Source organism: Columba livia, chromosome 4 (genome assembly GCF_036013475.1).
Source record: "Columba livia isolate bColLiv1 breed racing homer chromosome 4, bColLiv1.pat.W.v2, whole genome shotgun sequence".
Lineage (NCBI taxonomy): Eukaryota > Metazoa > Chordata > Aves > Columbiformes > Columbidae > Columba > Columba livia.
In genome coordinates this window covers 71,441,888-71,458,941 of record NC_088605.1, presented here as the reverse complement: position 1 = coordinate 71,458,941, position 17,054 = coordinate 71,441,888, and the positions used below count along the sequence as shown (strand labels likewise).

The 17,054-nt window shown below is 36.0% G+C and overlaps 1 protein-coding gene across 10 annotated transcripts in view; it reads right to left on the bottom strand.

The window, feature by feature from the left end:
* The window catches only part of COL25A1 (collagen type XXV alpha 1 chain), a 308,144-nt gene that overhangs the window by 112,629 nt on the left and 178,461 nt on the right, over window positions 1-17,054 (bottom strand). For 2 of the 10 annotated variants that reach the window (XM_065062338.1, XM_065062336.1), the window contains exons 2-3: window positions 11,844-11,870; window positions 7,226-7,243 (exon numbers count right to left, since the gene is read on the bottom strand). In XM_065062338.1, the coding sequence (XP_064918410.1) occupies window positions 7,226-7,243; window positions 11,844-11,858 (33 nt within the window). In that variant the 5' untranslated portion in view covers window positions 11,859-11,870. Of the gene's footprint in view, window positions 1-7,225; window positions 7,244-11,843; window positions 12,480-17,054 lie in introns of those variants that run through there. The other 8 variants (XM_065062344.1, XM_065062339.1, XM_065062343.1 and 5 more) reach the window with 8 other exon arrangements.

The window sequence follows — 17,054 nt, the reverse complement described above, 5'->3', positions numbered from 1 at the left end:
AAAACACTCCACAGTGAAAGGAATTACCCTATTTTCTATTTTTTCTTCTTTCTCTCCCTCAAGCTTGACTCATACTTACAGGAAAGAATGGCACATCATCACAGCACCAATTCAATATGAAGAGTCTGAAACATTTCTGCTAACATCTGAGGTTGTTTAAAGTCAAATTTCAATTGAGAAAAGTGTCACTTTATAATGGAAAATACAAATTTTGAAGCTTCCATCTAGCAGCCTGAGAACCAAAGCTCTCAGGTCTGCTCTTGTCTGCGGGACTTCCAAGCTTCCAGCACAAAAAGTCACTAGGTCTCTGGACTGATAATGGATGATCAAGGAAACTCTGATGTTTTGAAAACCTTTTAAAAAGCTAAAGTCTTAGATATCACAGTATTATCTTTAAGTCACCATAAGCTTGATGAAATACACATTTTTAAAACTCTTCATTAAATTTTTATTTTTTCTTAAAGCTTGTGAAACTACTGGGATCTGCAACAAATTGGACTGGAATTCAAAGCTGAAATAGAGCACGAGGATCAGTAAAAACAATAAGCCAGTAGGAGTTTAATATTGAATTAAAAACATGTGCAGCAGGATAGTAAAATACTTTATAATATTCTTGAACACTGTGCAATACTTCGCTTTGACATAATTCCTAATAAAACACAGAACACACTAGTGTATTTCTGCCATCTGTAGAACAGGATGAAGAAAATGCAAAGGTCATTTGATAAATAAATGATTTAGGAATACAATAAATATTTCAGAGTTTTTAACTATATTTTGACAACTCTTTGTACATGTCATAGTGGAACCACAGTACTAGGCTTGCAATTGCTTTTTTGTACTCATATGTACTCTGTTAAGCTAAGCAATGCTATATGAAATTGGGGCTTACAAGTAGTTTTTGCTTCACAGTTCTTCACTTGCTGTTAGAAGATCTAGTACGCCCTGGAGACAGCTGCAACTTCTAGGTGAACACATGGAATGCTAATGTGGGATTCCCCATAATGTTTATGCCAGCATATGTAACGAGTGAATCAGACCTTCATTTTTATTTTATTAAAACAAACCCAATGCTTTTCAGAAATTAATGATGCCACCATAAAGAAAAGTTGGTAACACCCTACAAATAGAAAGCTGTCCTTCATGTTTTCTTTTGGAGTTTTATGAATGAGTTGTTTTGTTTGTTTGTTTTCATTTTTATTATTTTAATTTTTTATTCTAGGAATTGATTTTTCAGGGTATCAATGCCATAAATGGTCACCATGGGAACTATCAAATGAGGTGGTCAACTTCTAAAAGTTTTGGGCCAAACAACTTAAATTGTTCCAAGAATCCATCTTCCAACCTATTTTATAGAATCATAGAATAGTTTGGGTTGGAAGAGACCTTCAAAGCTCATTTAGTCCAACCTCCTGCAATGAGCAGGGACATATCCAACCAGATGAGGTGCTCAGAGCCCTGTCAATCCTGACTTTGAGGGAGATCTTCAGATTTAATAAAGGAAACTGCCTTCATAACAACAGAACTTATTTTACAAGGGCATCCAGAGCTGACTTTACGTGAAAAGCCCTTTCCACAGAATTCTGTACAATTAATATTTTTGTGTTTGTAGAAAATCAAAACCTAAATTGAATTGGTAATTGTAAAATTAACAGTTTCAAATCTGATGTTTTTCTGAATCAGGTAAGAAAATCAGAAATAAATTACCAGTTCCAGGAAATGCTGTGCAACATTTGAACATCTTGCTATGCCAGCACAAGATGTCCAGAGATAGTTACTGAAAATGTAACCCAAAAGCATTCTATCAGAGTAGGTAAAAGAACACAATAGCACAGTTGGAGAGTCCAGTCTTTGGGCATCTGACATTAGCTGAACGAAGCTCTAACAAGTCTGATTATCCCCAACCAACTTCACTTAGCAGGGTATTGTAGAGGAATCATTAATCTGCCATCAGAGGCTTCTTCACAAACCCTGACAAAAGGGTGTAAGAACAAGTAAAACCAAAAACATGTTGGAAGCAGAGCACAGTATCTGATGTGACAAGAATTTTGCTTGTTGATATCTGAGATTTACTCCCCTCAGGCTTTTTAAATTACATGTGGTGCTTCCTTAGTCTTGGTACAATTGACAGTCTTGCACAATTTGCCCCTTTAATCTCCAGTTCTGCGCTCTCTTCTTCACAAAACAAAGAATCCTCTTATTTGCACTAATGTCATCTACTTAGCCAAAAAAGCATTTATTATTTGCAGCTGCCCTGGTTTACACATGTATATAAGTCTACCGGGGAAACTGAAGTGTTTTCCATTTTAAAAGTGCTTATTGTTGTTCAAAGTGCTTATTGTTGTTGTCAAACATACATACTGAGAAAGCAACATACTTTAAAACAATTAAATACATTAACTCCTTCTGGGAAGACACATTTCTCATATATTTTGTGTCATAAACACTTATGTATACATCAGACAGTAAACAAGAAGTTTTGAGCATGATTTCTCCTCCTATATTTTCTGATGTGGTTCAATTTGGCAATTAACATAAAATGAAAAGCCATGATGATGGCATTTGTTTTTTCATGTTCACTAATCAATATGGGCTGTTTCCTAAAGAGATCACAGAATTTCAACAATGTTCAGGAATTCTATTACAGCTTTAGAAAGGAGGGAAAGTGGTAAATAAAAATGTAAATCTCTGCCCACTAAATACATATGAAGCTTAGCACAAACTTGTTTATTCATGTGATGTCCTCAGTTAAGACTAATTTCTGATCTCAAAATTGACAGTAAATTGTTAATAGCAATGGGATCAAGTATTTGGCCTTGCTATTTGTACAGATGCAAGTAAGAAACAAGCTTTTACATACTGTGTTTGTCTGTCTTTGTATGCCTACCTGGCCATTAGATGAGACTAATTGTTTTTTAAAAGATACTACATCAGTCTATTTCTCATGCTGTATATGGACCCAAGATCTCAGTCTACGCCTAATCTTATTTTCATTTACATAAGTATATCTAGTTAGTTTGAACTTGAAGACAGTGGTTGGGAAAATATGTGTGGCATGTGTATGAAAACTCAAAACCCACAAATATCTTAAACTCAACTAGGAAGAATTTTTTCAAAAGACAAGCCTGTTGTTTATTCTCTTTCAGTACTTTTCAGTCTTTACCAGAGTCTAACAAACCATTTGTTCCCCCTTGAAAACACATTTCCTCCTTAACTTACAGTATCTTGCCTTGACATGATGTTGAGGTTCTGTTTTGCTCTATTCAACACCCACTGACATCAGTGATACTTGGGGGAGGACACAGGCAATGCGGTAGCTCTTTGCACTGTTTACATGCTAGTGAAGACACTTCAGAAGAAACAAAAATCTGAACCCAATTCTTTAGGTGCAAAATTGTATTTGGTACCCTATAAATGAAAGATCACAGCAATAGAGTAGATCCCTCCATGAATGTACACCAACTTCTAACTCATATTCTGATTTCTGTGTAAGTAATCTCTAGGAAGTTATAAACAAATTTCTTACATACGGTGCTGCCATCCAAAACAGCTCAAAACTATCACCTTTGTCCTGCTGGCTATTTTTCTCAGGCCTTGACAAAAACCAGAAAACAGAAAGTTAAAATGGTTCCCAACAGTTCTGTCGACAGCACAAACCAGTAATAGCCTGTCTAACCATGAATCAGAATCTCTGCCATCAGAAATTAAAAATACTCCGGTCACATACCCTGAAGTTTGACAGTGAAAGAGACACATGCATACATTTGTCACCAGAATTGCTATGGTAACCCGTTATCAGGCACACAACGCTGGAAAATTTCAGACTGAAATAACATCACCTCCACAGACATTTCACATGCAGGAAAACAAGAATCTCATGAAAATGAGTATCAATCACTCCTATTTTGTCCATTTCTAATGCAGATTTGAATGGCTGCCAAAGAGAAGGGAGAAGCATCTGTGGGGCTGCTAAATCTCAGAGTCCCACACAGAGTGATCATATATGCTGACAAGAGAGAAAGCATGTTGCACCAGGGACAGGTCAGGGGGAGGATATTGCCACGAGGAAGAGAACAGTTGGCTGGCTGAGACAAAGTCACACCAAACACCACCCTGCCCCACATCTATAGCTGTTAATAATTTTCCTTTAGTAGGACTTTGTAAAGGATTGTTTTGTCTTCCTTCACCGTAATACTAAATACCTTATTTTCTAATATTTATATGAACTTTACTTCTAAACAACAAAAAAGTTAAAAATAACAAGCCTTCTCTCTTTACTGAGATAGTACATTCCTTATAGAATTAACATTAGACTAGACGTTAAAGTCTGCCCTTTGACAAACATGAATACTTCCATTATATTAAATAGAAGTATGGCCAGAATTCAGTTGTATAGATTTATTGGGAAAATAAACCTTTCTGGGACAAGCTAATCTAAATATATATTTACATTCTAAACAAGAAAAAGCAGGTATTCTTTGGGGTCACTCAAAAGCCAGAATTTAAGTTTCAACAAAAATATTAAAAATCTTATTACTTGCTCTTCTACAAAGAAGCTCAGTTCACATGGTATTTGAAGCAGCTTTCATTTTAATAGAAAACCAAAATCATGAGATTTTTTAAAGGTTAAGCTGGAAATAATTTAGCTAGTGGTCATGGCCTCTACCTTTCAGAGATACAATAGATACCACTACTGGATGGATGAAATTTCCCCAAACAGTTTTTTAATGAGAAACTGAGGGGTGTTGACTTATTTTGTCTGTAGGTGAACATATTCTGTTTTCGATTGATACTTTAAAAATAATTTTTAAGAGTCTTGAGATTTTCAGCCACAGCTTTCAATGTTTTTTAAATGTCTCATGGAGTTATTTGGATCTGGGTTTCAGTTTAAGAGGAAAGACATCAAAATTTACAGCCTACATGTAGTTGCTTAAGACCTGCAGATACCAACATGGGCTGGAGAGCAATTCAACCAAATGGTTATTTGATTTACTAGCTGCCTATAATCAGAATTTGTAATTGAAAGGCAGGAATGTGTGCAACTAGTGTCATATGAGAGGTTCTCAAGGTATCCAAGACAGCTGCCCATGACTGGCAGATACAACAACGGTCCAACACAGACTCCAACTCTTGCATGTACAACAGACAGAGTCTAGGCTGGAGACTCTGGATCATCTCACGCAGCAATAAGCACCTGTATGCAGGCAATGTATTGAGAACAAGAAGTTTACAATGAGCTGAAGAGGTCTCTAGATGCACTGAGGATTGACTCAACCCCAGTTTACTACCAGGAGTGCTTAGATACCTCACGTATTAACCCCTACACACAAGCTTATAGGTTTAGGAAATCTTTATCTAGAGCTGAATCCTTCTCTGACTGTCTCGTGCCATTATGACTTCCTCACCAGTGCCTTTGCAAGAGATATTGCTGAGCACGTATATATCCTTCTGCCAAAATAAGAGCGTCTCAAGCTGAAAAGGAGGAAAAGACATTAAGAATAACGGTAAGAGTTGCTCAGAACAATGGCATTTCCACTGTGAAGAACTATTGAAATTAGGATGTAGGAATCCTCATCCTAAGTCTTGTGGGTCCTAGTACCTCATATCTGTTTTCTGTATTCAGGGCACAGAGAAGTTAATACAGTTTTGAGGAGGATTTTTAGAGGGTTTTTCCTATGGTTTGCACCCCAATTCTCTTACAATAGTGACAAGATTTCTCTGCCTTTCAGCCCTTTAAACAGCACTGAATGCTGCCATATCCATTGTGTTTTTTTGCCTAGAGCTACCTTAGGGCATTTTGTGTGGACGCATGAGCTCCAAAGACTGAAAAGCTGTTTAAGAAGCATGAAGCCAGAGACACTCTCAAAGCAACTGAAATGTGGACATCCCAACCCAGAGGGAAAAGACACAGGTGGCAGCATAAGTCAACATCAGCTACATGACAGCCCATAGTAACACCCTCAGGTCCTCAATAGAGCTTGTTCAGAGCAAGAGTGCCAAACAGAATTACAATTTCTTTCTTCATTGACCACCAGCAGCACAGAAGATACAGATATCTCTCTGTGTAGGCCACATATCAAGAGCCTACTGTGAAACACAAGTACTGTGGGTTTGAGTGCTGGTAGTTTCCAATATTATACAGACTACTTATACTGTTAAACAAACCCTGGCAGTTTGCAAGGGAGGGTGTCAGAAAATGTCAAAAGCAAGGATAACAGGTGTTCACACCAAGTGGGATGAGGGCTTGTTACACAAAGGTGATAAGAAACAAAAAAACTGAGGAAAATGCTTGTTTTCCTTAAAAAAAACCCAAACAAAAAAAAAAAAAAAACACAACAAAAAAAAAAAAAAAAAAAACAAAAAAAAAAAAACTTCAAAAAATTTGTCAGTTAATAAGGCTGTAAAGCTTTGATTTTTTTTGTTTTATTATGATTCTGAAATATTAAAGGTCCTCTCAGAAATAATGGTTCAAGCAACTCACTTGAGCTAAGAGGGTCCCACAGACCAGAGTTTAGTTCCCATGATGCATCTTAATAAAAAAGGTAGAGTTTTTCAACAGATTTCACTGAGTTTGGCTTTGTTAGTCTTTTTTTTTTTCCCTGTTTTCTTTCTCTTCCATATTTCTATACTGCTCTTTGTCTCAAATAATTTACATTTAACTTTACCTATACCTAACGTTTCCTTTCTGCTGGCCTATTTCTATCTTAGAACTTAAGTTAGAACACTAGATTTTCACATCTCACAAAACAAAATTATACTATTCTCAAACAAATGAGAACTAATTCAAAGTAGTGCATATATAATTAATCAAAATAGCTAGCAGTGCAATATTTAAAATAGCTGAGGACTGCCTGGATTATAGCAACACTAATAGCGTATGATTAATAAGCAGTTGAAGTATTACATTTGCTAAGTTATTTTATCTTGCTTTAAAGTTAGGTGGCAAAGATTCAAGCCATAGTTAGGAGATTTGCTTTATTCAGTATTATGTTGTTAACCCTACCATCTGGTCAAACAGCTGAGGGGACTCAGACAACCATATGGGGGGGGTTCTTTCTCTCTTGGAAAACATTTGCCTTACTGAGTTATGCAACAGTTACCAGTTTCTAGCTTATTACAGTAAGATTTAAAAAAAAAAATAAATCCAAATACTTTATAGATAACCTGAGTTTGGTGTGCCCTGTATTTAGCCCTAATGTATGTTGGAAAAGAAGATGTCACTTACTTGAGGACCAGGCTGACCCTGAAAAACAAGAAAAAGACATGGTTATGGAAAGTTATGACAAAGATTAACTCCTTAAATAGCAGCAAATAGTTACAGTACTCCCTAACAAGGATACAACAAAAAAATCCAGTAACTACATTGAAGTCAGATTTTTATATTGAATTTTAATGTTTTAATCCAAACTGACAAACTTACTTGCTTGAGCTTTTAACAGGTTCCAGAGATAAATTACAATGACACATCACCAAAACTGCATTTGAGAAACTTTGTGCTTTAGATAGTTAGAACAATACAGTTTAGAAATGATAGAAATACCTAATCGAACCGTTCTCAAATGACAAAGAATCCACAGATGCTGAGCAGATTTAAAAGTAGGTATTGGGTGCTTCTTCTCTATTATGGCTCATCCTCATGTTTCAAGGAGATGCTTATTACTGCCTACCGAACAAACAAATTCTAAAAACTGGAGGAAAACATTGCTGGGCAAACAATAGTCTTTTTGCCATTGCTACAAGCACCACAGTTTTAAGCAAGCATAAACCAATATTTAAACCAGCAAATTGGCAGAAAATGAACCCCTGTCAGTCAGCCCAAGAGGTAGCTGATCCCCTTCCTCTCTCTTATTTATTAACATCACCTTTGGACCATCCCTGGCCAAATGGAGAGGGAAAATACTATAGACTGAGGAAATGTATGTGTCTCTTGTTCCTGTAAGGCCTTACAGAACAGACTGCCTGTCACTAAAGTCTCTAGCCCAGGAAAGCCAGTGAAAGGAAACAATTATTGTAGCCCACTCATTACAAATTATTGGCATGAAGCAGAATTATATTACAAAACGGTATAGTAGCTGCGATTATAAACTACAACCACCCAGACAATCATCTCACACTGTAAGAGAGAGGCAAATATTTATATGTGTCTCCCTATAAAGAGAGAATTTCTTAAAATCCTAGGGCTAACTTAGTTCCAGTGTTTTATGACATTTTAGTAATATTTTAGTTGAATTGAAAGAAACTGAGCACGAAGACTTCTTGTAAATATTAAAAAGCTCTTCATTTAACTAGGAGGTACAGCTACTCAGAGTTGAAACTTTTTCATCTGAACACCAGGAAACACTTTTTTACTGTGAAGATAACCAAGCATGGACACAGGTCACCCAGGGAGACTGTTGAGTCTCCATCCTTGGAGATATTAAAAAAACATCTGGACATGGTCCTGGGCAACCACTCCTGATGGTTCTGCTTGAACAGAGAGGTTAGACCAGATGACCTCCGCAAGTTCCTTCCAGCTTCAACCATTCTGTGATTCTGTGTAATTTTAAAGATGGGGAAACCCCCCACATTTACTGGGAACTACTATCTATAAGAAAAGCAGCTGAATAAAAATGCTTTTAGCAACTGGCAAGATATCTTTGTGTTAAATTAAAAACTGAAAAATGGATTCACTTGCACGTTTTTAAGGATTTTTTTAATATAAGAAATATTATAAATAATGTTACAGAGAAATCATGGTGAAATACAGAATTGTTTTGGCTATCTAATCCTTACACTGAAGGCAGAATAAAGCATTCCCTGATGCTGCAGTTTTGTACAAGTTCCTTAGAACAACACTGCACTATAGAGGTTTTCAGAAACAAACAAACAAAACCCAAAGCAAAAAACTAAATGAAAACAAATCACCACCAACAAAAAAAGCACGAAACAACATCAAAAAAACAACAAACAAAACAACACACCAACCACCAAAACACTAACTGGTTGAGGTTTGCAATTTCTAATATGAAATACAGTTTTCTGAACTGGTCAGTTCTATGAAGTTACACATCACACTGGGCTAATGAACATGATTGGGACTCCTCAGCATTAAACCTTTACCTCAATCTTCCCATTGCAGCATATGTTGTGCTAGTATATGCTAGACTTGATCCTAAAAATCATCAAGAATTGCTTACTGATGCAGTAGTGCGCAGCCTGTACCATACATTTATATGTTCACTAAACTGAGACCTATGCATGCATACTTTTATATTCAAACTTTCAATATGTTTTGTCTCACAAGTATATCAAAAGCTGCAATACATTTTGACCAAATCTTTAAAGACTGTCTCCAAGATATATATATATATATATATATATATATAAACTTAAATGAAAGCCTGAAATTATCAAAATGTTTCAACAAAATGTTGATTTAAATCAGTAAAAAGCAAATAAACAGAATATATATACATTTAAATAAAAATATTTGAAAACTGGCATTATTTTCTTTCATTTAACTTAGAAACACAGGCTACTAAGTGTCCACATAGTACATACTATATGTATGATATAAGGAAAATACACATATAAAACAAACATACCCTGAACTGAATGTCAGGCATAAAATCATGCTCCCATTAAAACATTTTCTACTCTCAAGCTCAACAGCATTACCTGTTTGCCTTTTTGTTATTGTGCATTTATAATTACTCTTCTATCATGTCTGCAATATGGAGAGAGGAAAGCTGGAAACTAAATTTTTATGGAACAATTGTTTTTCATCATGACACAGAATTCTAAGACATAATGAGGAATGTAACAGTTGCATTACTCTTAATTTATATATGCTGTCAATACTGCATTTATCCTGAATTTAACTGTAAATGCAGATGCTGAACACATAAGTACTCATAGCAGGATTTTTTCATCCTGTTGACTATGGGCTCTCTGAACATGGAAGGAACTCAGCATTGGTGATTTTTTTTCTCAGTTTTTCCCAATCCTTCAATATTTGTGTATATTCTTAGCTACTCCTTGCCCCACTAGCTACTGCAGTTACAGTATAATTTTCCCTTCTCACTAATGATCTCATAAGTGACACTAACAAGAAGATGCAGTGAGCACTATGTTGTGGAAGGGTCAGGGCTAAAGCTCTGTGAGTTACTTGTGTGTTCATTAAAAAACTGTCTAACATATGATATTATAACTCAGTTGTAATTGATATGCTTGTGTTCCCAAAAGAGCTTCAGGACTGCGGAGGTCACTTTGACTTACTGCTGTATAAATTGTTCCCAATGCACATTATTTGTGGATTTAAATGTTTTAGCTGGAAGTATTTATCTAAATTTTAGATAAAAAAATAGGGTGAAAATACTTTTCAGAACTGAAAACTGAACATCACTCTGATTTTAAAATACTAATAAACACCTCTTTATGTAAATGTGTTACTTTCTTTAACATTAATTTATTGCTTATAGCAACCGACTGCTGTTCTTTGCATGTGTTTACAGGTCAGTCCCAACACCAATAACTGATCAGGTATGTTTTAGTGGTTGATACTTTGAACCTCTGGATCATTGATTGGGTACTTCATTATCCATTACCAATAGCTGATTTTTTTTTTCAAATCTGCATTACTACAGTGAGTATAGCTGCATAATATGTCATGGTTTCACCAAAATCTTCAGAACCATTTTCCTTTCTATATTTCTATTTAATGACTTAATACATTGTTTTGCAGGAAAGAAAGGGATGAAGCTTGGGAGCCTATTCTAACTACCACAATGGAAGGTCTTCTAAGCTTGACAGTTAATCCCTTCCTAGCAATTTGACTTAACATTAGCTGCTGATATATAACTAATACTAACAAAAACAAACAAACAAATTAAAAAATACATTGTGTAGTCCAGTCTATCTACAGTCAACAGGTAAGCGATCAATCTGCTAAAAGAGGAGATTAAAGAAAAAACCTATTGACTAGAGGCTGCAAATGTTGCAGAAAAGTTACTTAGCAGTAGAAAAAGACCTCGAGGAGCACAGGAAAAAGCCTTAAGAGAAGAAAATAGGAGCTGACACTTCAAGTTAGCAAGTTGAGCTTACAGAGGAAACAGGGCTTGTAGCATATGGAAAGATAGAAATGAAAAGATGTATTCAGGGTAGCAAAGAAAACAGCTGTCCTAGAAAAGGAGAAAGAGAAAAGGGAGCAAAAAACAATAGCGCGAGAAAGTGCAGAAACTGGATTTTCACAAGATTTTAATTTTTAAAGAGCTGGGAATGTAAACTTCTAGGCTCATACATCCCAAAATACAGAGGTACAGATACATACACAATACATACAGATTTATGAATGTGTTGTATAACATTAAATGTTATTTCTAACTTAATTCGAGTAACATCTCCCTAAAGACATGGGGCTGTTCAGTTCTAATCAGCCAACAAAATCCAGGTAGAGAAATTAAAATACAAAACTGAAGAACCTATGGAAAAAGAAAACCAACAAGAGCCACACATATGCCATCAGAAAGAGTGTCTTGCTGTTTGAAAGGCAGCATCAAACTACCCCTTGCGAAGCATTCTCTGAACTGAGCACCCAATTAGGAACATCTGTCTTCCAATGTAATCCAGACAGAAAATGACAAGGAAATGGGAGTAGCATGGCTGTCCTCCATTGCCTTGGATAGACACAAAAGACTAAAGCGGCTTTTCAACACTCTGTCATAATCTACGCTACTGAGGCTGAAATAAGTTATGCTGAAGGAAGCCAATATGTGATTAATATACATTTCAGCAGGAGCAATTAAAAAAGCAAAGAGGGAATATGTGCAAGACCTAATTACACTGGTTTTGAACAAATCACCTACCAGCTTTCCATCCATACCAATCGGACCCTGGGGTAATCAAAAATCAAAACAAAATGGAACAGTTAAATCACAGGAACACTGAAGATAAGAAAAAATACAGACTGGGGGAATACTGCAGGCTTTAGAAGATGAATAACTCTATGTCAGCAGTTAAATGCAATACCTTAAAGATATTTTGAGACTGAAGGCACAAGAAAGAAACAATAAAAGAAGGAGACCTAAGACAGAATAATTAAAAACAGTATGGTGGAAGTAGCCAGACAGTAGCTGGTGTTCAACGAAAGACAAGTTCAGCTTGTAATGAAGGAACTGTTTGGCAAATCACAGTGGCACAACATAGCCAAACATATGAAATAATGCATCTGGCTAGTGTATTTTTCTTTAAATAACTGAGAAAACAGAATAGGTAGCCTGGTTACTGAATGCTTTTGTAACACAATTACAAGATGAAAAGAACAAACACTTGAAATCTCATAAGTAATCTGCATTTAAATTAACATAATAATGATCATAGAATCATAGGATGGTTTGGGTTGGAGGGGACCTTAAAGATCATCTAGTTCTAACACCTCTGTCTTGGTCAGGGACACCTTCCACTACACCAGGTTGCTCAAAGCCCCATCAACCTGGTCTGGAACATCTCCAGGGATGGGGCATCTACAGCTTCTCGGGGCAGCCTGTTCCATTGCCTCACTAGCCTCATGGTGAAGAATTTCTTCGTTACATCTAATCTAAATCTACCCTCTTTCAGTTTAAAGCCATTACCCCTTGTCTTATCACTACATGCCCCTGCAAAAGCCCCTCTTCCAAGTACTGGAAGACTGTTATAAGGTCTCTGTCGAACCTTCTCTTCTCCAGGCTGAACAACTCCAACTCTCTCAGCCTATTTTCATAGCACTCCAGTACTCTGATAATCTTGGTGGCCCTCCTCTGGACTTGCTCTAACAGGTCCATGTCCCTCTTATGTTGGGGGCCCAATAATGATGATGATTATTAAGAAACTTCAGCTCGCACAATTCAATGAAATAGTAAAGATTTCCTCCTACAGCTGACACTTTACAAGTTACTATTTCCTTCAAAGTCCAGAGGCTGATTTCAGTTATATGGATGCAAATTCTGGAAAGGATTTAATATGGATGTATGGTGTTGTAGCTCAAAAGCTGGTCCTATATCAACTGCATGTTTAGATGTTTAATTATTATGTCTTCTGACAAATGAAGTCAAGTTACCTTTCACTGAGAATGGAATAAGAGCAGACAGAGTTGTTTCTGCCATTAAACTCCTCTGTTAGGCTGAAACTGTGAGCTTTCAGGTGTTCCTGAAAAGAGAGCACATAACATATTTGCTGGTTTTATGCTGATTCGTCTTATCCTTGCTACCTTTTGCCTCCTTTCAGACCACTAGTTCAGCTGTGAGCAAAACTCAAAGTGTAATAGTTTAGTCTAAATCAGTGGTTCTGCTGACAGCTTCACCTAGTAGTATGTATTCTACTCTCTGGTATAGGTACTATAGTCATATGAATGAGTAAGCTCAACCAACTACCAAAAGGTAATGAACATTACCAAAAAGTGACACTACCTGTCCTCTCCCAGCCTAGACCATGGACACTGCTAAAAACTCCAGACATTCCTGGTATGAAAGAGGACATCAGTTGTATGTACATATTGTGGAACTCATGGGTTTTGGTACATTGTTGTCCAAGAAGCCTGTGCATTAACCTCCTTGTCAGATCCAATAACAAGTTACTGTGTCTAGGCAGCCCTACAGGAACAAAACTCCTAATCTCTCCTTCCCTGCAGCTCTTACTGTGGTTTTCTGTCACATCAAGAATAGATGACACACTGAGAGTGTAAAGCAGGTCACAGGCATCTTGGTTATCTGCATGACCGCTACCCTTTTTATGCCCTAATGTCCTGGGAAACCTGGTGACTGTTGGGATGGCCTACCATATCTTCCAAATGTTATCTCTGAGACAGTTCTTCCTGGGTATCCGATAAAGAAAGCAACACTTTACAGTGCATTAACAAGACAGCTTTTATTATTATGCTTCCTCAATGCCTCTTGATCCCACATATGCAGCACACATACAACACTTACTAATTTTCTCATCTTTAGCAAATTTCTAAATATGGTACTGTACACCCTCAAAATCAAGGCAATTCTGCAAATTATTAGCTTTCCTGGATTTTTCTTGCACTGTAGTACAGGATATTTATCTAGCAATATTTACACACAGTCTGTTGCAGGTGAAAAAACAAAGGTGGAGCTGAACCTTGGCTATGAATACATTTCCTTCTAGAAAGCAAACTACAGATATTACCAGCTAAAACACTCACCAGTAAGGTTGTGGTAAGTATATAAAGTTCCCCAGAGGGATGTGTGGGCCAGCAGCTAAATTTAACTGTTTTGTGTGCTGCAAGCTTTGCTCAAAAGAGTTAATTAATCTTATGATGAAGGAATACAGAAAATAATTATACAAGTATTTGTAGAAGGAAAATTCATTACAGGGTCAAACTGTTGGCTTAGAGGGACCAACTAACAGCCCTTGTGGCTGTAGCAGTGCTTGTATTTTGCATATGAGCACTATTTTCAGGGAAGGTTTCTTTATCATAGAAAAAAAATACTATTTGTGCTCTCTTACAATGCTACATATTTTAACTATTGTTATGTTTTTGCTTTATCCATGTTACATAGCTCATGCACTTGAATTACAGGACTATATGCAGTATCTTGAAGTGTCTCAGTAAAGAAGAATTAGATTCCCAGTAGGCTGAAGAGATGCACCTGCTCACAACTGAAAATAATAGGAATTTCCCCTATGATTCCATTTGTATCAGGATATTTGGTCTGAAGTCTAGGAAAGTCTTCTGGGATTTACTTTATAGAACAAAAGAAAGAGAAATTTGCTTGAGACATACTACCCTACAGGATAAAAAGATTCTCTCTGAAGATAGGAGGTCGTTACTGTGAAAATCAATCATATTCTTTCATTATAAAAATACTGACTCTTTAACAACAAAACATTGTAATTTTCTTCTTTCCTCAACTAATTATTTCTAGTGTCGGGAAGAAAGAGAAAACACTTTCAAAAATGGAAGAAATCAGAGTTTCCACAACTGATACAGGCTGGGTGAGAAAGACGAGCTGAAATAGTACATGAGACTATATCAGGATGTGCTGAAAAAAATCCTGTAAATGACAATTTTTATTGAAATTCACTATGTCATTGCACTGGAAGCTTCACAGGATACTCAAAGACATTTTAACTTGATTTGAAAGAAAGACTTCAAACTATAGTCTAATTTTGACTTAAACCTGATTGTCTCCAGAGCTGCACACTATATTGTTCGAACTACTTTATGATTAGCTCTCTATATAACTGCTACTACAGATTCCATGTAATTTTTACAAGTACCAAAAACACGGTCTTTTATAACACATTCCCCACAAAACATTTGAGAAAACTAAACAAGACAATGCATCATGTAAGAAAAAGAAATGAGCAGGTTTATACAATAGACAGGTACATTATTTGCTCACTTACTGTAGATACTACAGAGGGTATCGAAAATGTTTATTCTGGACTATACATTTCCTTTCTAGGTTTCCACTACCATTTCTAAATACATGCTAATATTGGATACGATGTTACATAGACTTTTTCCAAGATCCTCAAAAGCAAAGATTTTTGTTCAGTAGATTTTTTTCTTCTAAATAATACCCAACTATTTATTGAGCACTCACTACCTATCTAATAACCCTAATATAGAAAAGCACATGTGAGGAAGGGGAATATGAATGTTATTTTGGTCTGGTTTTGTGAAAAGTAGCTTACACTCCTCAAGAATACTGTAAATACCCTTCTCAAAGAAACATAATTTTAGTTACATTTTGAACACTACACAAAATCAGTTGTTTTCTGTTTAAGCAGTATTTTTATAAATATGGATTACTCTGCAGGTAAATATTTTAAGGACTTTAGGGGTTATTGTTAGAAATTGGATACTTGAGCAAATGCATGAGAAACCTTTAGAGTGTTCGTATCAAAAATATAGCCAATATGATTACTTTAGGCAGCTTTACTGCAATATGTTGGGTTTTTTTCAATAATCCAAAGTGAAAAGTGAAGATAAGAAAAGTTATCACACGTTGAAATCTACTTACTATGTGATAAAAGAGTGTTCCAAGGGAAGGCAAAGAGGAAGATTTGGATTATCTTCCTACTCTTAACTTCTCTACTCATCCTTCAGTGACCCTTTTCATTTAAGGAAAACTCTTCAGAAGACTGAGTTGTGGACCAGGCGATACATAAACAGAAAACAGACAATATTTCTTCTTTATAAAGTGCAGACCACCCTCTATTTAAAGGATTTTTTTAAAATAGAGTGAATTGGCATATTTTTAGAGTGCATGATTTGAGTGGGTTTATATTCATTGGAACTATATAGAGAAATATATTTGTTGCAAACACATTCTTTTGACGTTGCAAATTACTCCAATTCTTGCTTTCTGTATAAATAAATTACAGGCAGGCCAGTTATCATCTCCAAATTTGTAATGATTGCCCAAACTTCAATGTCTCACTGTTTTTTGTAAGTATTACATGCAAAACCAAGTGTTTTGGAAAAAAGAATTCCTCTCCCAATGCAGCTCATAGGTGTCTGAAATTCTCTTTATACACAAAACTATTACAGAAACAACTGCATCTCTGAGAGAGAGATACATGAATACAGAAAACTGAACAGAGCCCCAGAAATGCCATGCTAGATTGTGTTTCAATTTATTGCAACTTCATGACACAAATAAGTGGCTGAGGTTATTTCAACATTTCTGATGGCCAATGTTGGCCCAACAAACAAGGCTGGTGAGACATAACAATGCCAGAGCTGAAGTTGGCCAGCATACAAGTATTTTCTGGACTCAGTTTGCAGTGCACTGAATTAAAAGTGAGTTTTTTGTTGACAAAAAACAAACAACCCAACCAAAAATGTTTTAAGGTAACCCTCAGAAACTGAAAATAATCTTTTAGATCACACATTTAGCAGTTTTAAGATAGACTAACTTAAACTACCACAGGCACATTTTGGAATTCAGAAACTCTTATCCTGATAAAATTATGTGACTAAATTACTCCACTTTTCTAAACAATCTACAGTAAGCTTGATTGTTAATTTTTTACTCGCAGCTGCCTGAAAATCTATTACGTCAATA